Source organism: Spea bombifrons, chromosome 4 (assembly GCF_027358695.1).
Source record: "Spea bombifrons isolate aSpeBom1 chromosome 4, aSpeBom1.2.pri, whole genome shotgun sequence".
NCBI lineage: Eukaryota > Metazoa > Chordata > Amphibia > Anura > Pelobatidae > Spea > Spea bombifrons.
This window is the reverse complement of record NC_071090.1, coordinates 110,674,521-110,679,741: the sequence shown is the minus strand read 5'-3', so window position 1 is coordinate 110,679,741 and position 5,221 is coordinate 110,674,521. Positions and strand designations below refer to the sequence as shown.

The 5,221-nt window shown below is 41.2% G+C and overlaps 1 protein-coding gene across 1 annotated transcript; it reads left to right on the top strand.

Annotated features, from left to right (window-relative positions):
• Positions 1-2,174: 2,174 nt before the first annotated feature.
• On the top strand, positions 2,175-4,468 carry LOC128491715 (olfactory receptor 6N2-like). The gene is made up of 2 exons (XM_053464027.1): positions 2,175-2,194; positions 3,643-4,468. Exons 1-2 carry the CDS (start codon positions 2,175-2,177, stop codon positions 4,466-4,468), a joined length of 846 nt encoding a protein of 281 aa, XP_053320002.1.
• Positions 4,469-5,221: the final 753 nt, after the last annotated feature.

Sequence of the window (5,221 nt, the reverse complement as noted above, 5' to 3'; positions counted from 1 at the left end):
TATAAATTAAAAAAGGTACCTGCTAGTTAACGTTCCATTATCTTACCTTTACACATCTTGAATGGCATCACATTCGTTTAATAAAAATGGACAATAAAAAGCTCATTAAGACGTACAGTTACACCTTGATTTGTTGCATCAGCAGGAACATCTCGCTGTCACTAGATAGCAGATATGGCCTTCTATTGACAGCCTGGACTATCCCCTGTCCCCTAACTTTCTGCCAACAGATCATGTGTGATGGTGCTCGTTGTGAGCACCGGTTCACCGTCATTCAATGAATGCCTGATTAAACTGGCAAGTTTTGCAAGCTGTCTTTTAAAGGGAGAGCTTATGTAAGCCTGAGGAACAGTAGGCAGTAAACTATGACGCTGCCGCATACGCTTGCAATATTAACAGGAGAAGCAGGCATAAGCCAATCACATGTATGCTAGCAAAAGGTCACTGGTCAGGCAGAATACCTGTGATTGGATGCTGAAGTCTAATAAATAAAAATGCCTTACACCCATTTGCATCACACACAGCTCCACTTCTTCTCTAACATCTTCTTTCTCCACCCACAGATAAGATCTCCCACAAAATCCAAAAAATGGAGTATCTCGGATAGGGTGTGCACGGAAGCTGACCATACATGACCTTCCAGTGTACTTCTGCAAAAGCGATGGTGCTTCTTGTAACATCCTCCAATTGGAGATGATGTCATCAGAAACCCTGCCATTTTTGTGGAAGTTCACAGAAGGTTATCCTCAGGCAAAAGGACGGAGCTTTCCATCGATTGGAGAATGTCACCAGAAGCGCTGCTGTTTTGCAGAGGTTCACCTGGAGGTCATGTCTACTGAGATGCGGGCAAGGAAAGAAGACAAAAGAGAGTAGAGAGAAGATTAAGAAGATGAAGAGGATGCTAGAGAAGTAGTAGAGCTGCGAGACATGGGAGCAGGAGCTGTCAGCTGAGAAGGTTGAAAGTAATTCAAAGAGGGCGAGAGTGAGTGAGAGTGTGAGAGTCAGTGGGAGTGTGAGAGTAAGCATCAGACAACAAATTTCATTTTTTAATTTAAAAATCCTTGCTTCCATCCAAGAAGAATGGGCAGTGAGTCGTTGTCTGGATAACGAATTTTGCACATAACGTCTAATGGGCAGCATTTCATTTTTCTCAGTCCAAGAATCAGGTCCAACGGATGAAGGATGAAGGAACGCAAAATATATTTTAGAAAAATGATTGTCTAAAACTGCATGAAGATAATTAGGTGTCTGGTCTCTTTGGAATCACTTATCAAGCCGCGAAGAGACCTTTTGACGGTTCCTGGGGATATGGTAGCAGGAGATTGAAAACTATAAAAAAGCTGATTGTTACCAACCCCGGAAAAAACATTCTGTTCAGAAAGTGTTCCTGCGGCAAGAGAGTCTGGAAAACATCTTAGACATGGTAAGAGTTATTGGACTAATATACCTATTTCTGACATGTGTAGCATACAGGGGTTAATGATCACATATTACACGGCCATTTCTCTTTTCCATTTTTTTTTTCATTTTTTTTGTACATTAAAGAAAGAAGTAAAAGGAAGCAGTGGAATCGTAAAAAGGACTTTACATATTCAGCAAATTCACATTACATTTTGTAACAATAAATACATTTGGCAAAATTCCTAGATCTTAGATCTCATAAATAATGTGGTGCATAACAATGAGTTAAACATTTTGCTTTTCTGTGGAATATTTAGTATAACTTCATTTTAAACCTCTGATTACCAAAGGGCTTGGCGTGGTATCATAGGTCCCTAATATTACTAGTAATCCATAATAATTATGCAATTTAAGAATTCACATAAGGCTATGCTGAACATAACACAGGGTCAAATGGTGAAGTGGAACAGCCTCCCAGCACAGGCGGTAGAGGGTAATACAGTGAGGGTGTTAAACATGCATGGGATAGACATACGGCTCCTGAATCTAAGACGAGACCAACGACAGATTGAGGTTTGAGTCGTTACAGCTGGAAAACCAGATGGGCTGTATGGGTCTGATCTGCTGGCAAATTCGATTTTTCTATGTTTTTGTTACCAAAGTGCATGGGGTGATAGGATAGCTTCCTACTACCGATGATGACAATCCATAACAATGATTAGGTGAAGGCTGTGATTGAGTGTAAGCGCCCACTCAAAACCTTTCTTGAATAGATGACAAGGCCGAAGACCAAGTAAGAGTTGTAGCTCTTACAGATCTAAAAATTGCCAGATCAGGCGAGTATGTGGTTTTATTTTTTTTTAAATATTTCTAACCATTACTTATAGATCAGGGACGCTAAAGGGTACTTCCCAAAAACACAGCAGCGCAGCGAAACGCGTCAGAAGGACTTGGTTGGACTTATTCTCAGCTAAACTACTGTGGACTCTTTGGCATTACGAGCTTGCATGCACGCAATTCCATCATTCATACTTGTTTTCGCCTGAAGATACTGCACCATTGTAGGTTATTTTTTATAGACTCTCCATGAAGATTAATCAAAGGATTTTTTTCACTACACATTGATGGGTCTGAAGCAGGGCCGGCCGAAGACTTAACGCCGCCTGGGGCGAAGTTTAAAACGATGCCCCCGCCTGCCGACGCCGGGGGGGGCATTTTAAACTTCGCCGACGCCATAATCTACAATCCCCCCCCCGGTACTTACCTTTAAACAGTCCTGCGGCGAGTCTCCCTGCTCTGCCACGGTGCCGGCTTGTAATGCTGAGCGCCGGAAATTGACGTCACTTCCGGGGCTCTGCATTACAAGCCGGCACCGGGACCGAACAGGGAGACTCGCCGCAGAGGAGAGAGAGAGAGGGGCGCCGAGCGGGTAAGCGAAAACCACTCGGTGCCCCTCTCTCTCTCCTCCGCTTCAAAAAAAAAAAAAGCGTTGGGGCGGCAAAGTGCCGCCCCTTCTAAAGTGCCGCCTGGGGCAATTGCCCCAGTCTGCCCCATTATAGGGCCGGCCCTGGTCTGAAGCATCTACATCGTTTGTGAGTGCAACTATAACACATATTACACTTATTGTTGGTTATACACGCTGCACTATTGTTATATTATTATTTTTTCCCCTATATGTATCTGCGCCCCAATCATCTGTTTATTGAGGAAGAGTGTCTTTTTTGGGGCTGCTGCAGTCGTTTGGGAAGTATTGCTGAAGTATATGATTATTACCTTTCACTTACACTTGTGAGCACGAGAATTTGGTTTACAATATGTTTTTTTTTCTAAACGCTTTATAAAATGTTTAAACAAACCCTACAAATATTAAGAATTAGGTTTGTGCCATAAGAGTTTAGAAGAAAATCTCCTCTTAACTGACCTGCTCACACCTGCCTTCATGCCCTCTCACTTTTCTGCAGAAGCTTGTCTCCAACTGGTTCCATAAACCACTGCTGGGTCCACATTTAACAAAAGAAACAAAACACTAATTTAGATGAGAGAAATTCCTGAAGTTTTCCTCCCAAACGTTCTTGTCTATTTTTACACATGTTGTGTTTCATGAATTCATTTTTACTAATTTGCGTTTATTTATACTTGAAAGCATTCTGAGAACGAGACAATCATCAAGGAATTCTGGATTCAGGGATTTGGGAACAGCCACAACACTAGAGTCTTACTATTTCTTTTTTTTCTAATAAGTTATATTTTAACATTATTGGCTAATTTCACCATCATATCACTGGTCATCGCATGTCGCCACATCAACGCTCCGATGTACTTCTTCCTCACCCACCTGTCCTTCAACGACATCCTTCTCACCACGACCATTGAACCTGAAATGCTGCAGATTATATTGAGAGAAGGAAGCTCTATAACCCAAGCTGGCTGCTTCACCCAATTCTACTTTTTCTCTGTGTCTGCCACTAATGAGTGCTTCCTCCTCACCGTGATGTCCTATGACCGATATTTGGCCATCTGTAACCCATTGCGTTATTCCTCCATCATGGACCTTAAACTTTGTAATCTTCTAGCAACTTCATGTATGATATGTGGGCTCCTTATTTCCTTACCACATATTTCTCTTTTGCACAAAAATACATTTTGTGGGTCAAATATAATTAACCATTTTTATTGTGATCTTCTTCCACTTCTCAGTCTTGCTTGTTCAGACACCTCAGGTAATGAAGTAGTAATTGACGTTACCTCGGTCCCAGTGGTATTTCTTCCATTTATTTTCATCTCTATGTCTTACATAAACATTATTGGCGCCATCCTCCGGATCTCTACATCAGCGGGTAGACAAAAAGCCTTCTCCACCTGCAGCTCCCACCTGACCGTGGTCTGTATGTATTATGGGACCATGCTGTTTAACTATCTGGTTCCATCAAAAGGACAATCCTCAGGATTACAAAAGTTCATTTCTATGTGTTACACGATTGCAATCCCATTGTTGAACCCCATTATATACAGTCTGAGGAATCAGGAGATGACAAGGATTTTAATGAGGTTTTTTTTTACAAAATGAGCTTTTTTCTTTCAAAACCAAATTCGAGTAATTCTTTTTATTATACTTCTGTAATATCATCCCAATAAATATAGACAAAATATTGAATATTGAATATAGAATTTTAACCCGATCTGCACCTCTCTGTCTCTGTAAATCCATCTTCATTTTGTGTCCTCTCGCAGCGCCACAAGGACAGCTTCTCCCCTGTTGCCCCATTCAACTCCAGCTAGTCAGATGAATTAAGGGTTCCCACGGCTGACCAGACTTATCTCCAGTTGCATGCCCTTGAATGCACTTGGAAAATAAATAAATAAATTCACTAACCTGTGAGGGGCTTGTAAAGGCTTGGGAGTACCTGATCCTTTATATTTCATGAATTACTCATATGGGCATACGAGAGCACATGGTGTTCACTGTGATATTGATTTTCCTCACATTTAAACCACTTTTGGATGGTCTCTTTCCATGGGCTGAAAATCGAGGAATCAGCGCTTCATGGATCACTTCTGATCCTTAAAACTGTAAGTACAGTTGGTACCCATTGGGCGCTCACCTCTTTGCCATCAAAGAGTGTGTGGATATTAGTCTTAATCCCACTACTCTAGGAGAAAAGAGAGGGACATGTACTGCTTGGTTAATATAGGGCTCTATGGATTTCCTTTTTTGCGCTTGATAATAATTTACAATTTTGCATATTTTTTTTAGTAAATTATATTTTATTGTATAGCATCCTCACAAATCGTCATGACAAGGTGTACAAAACAAAGCAAT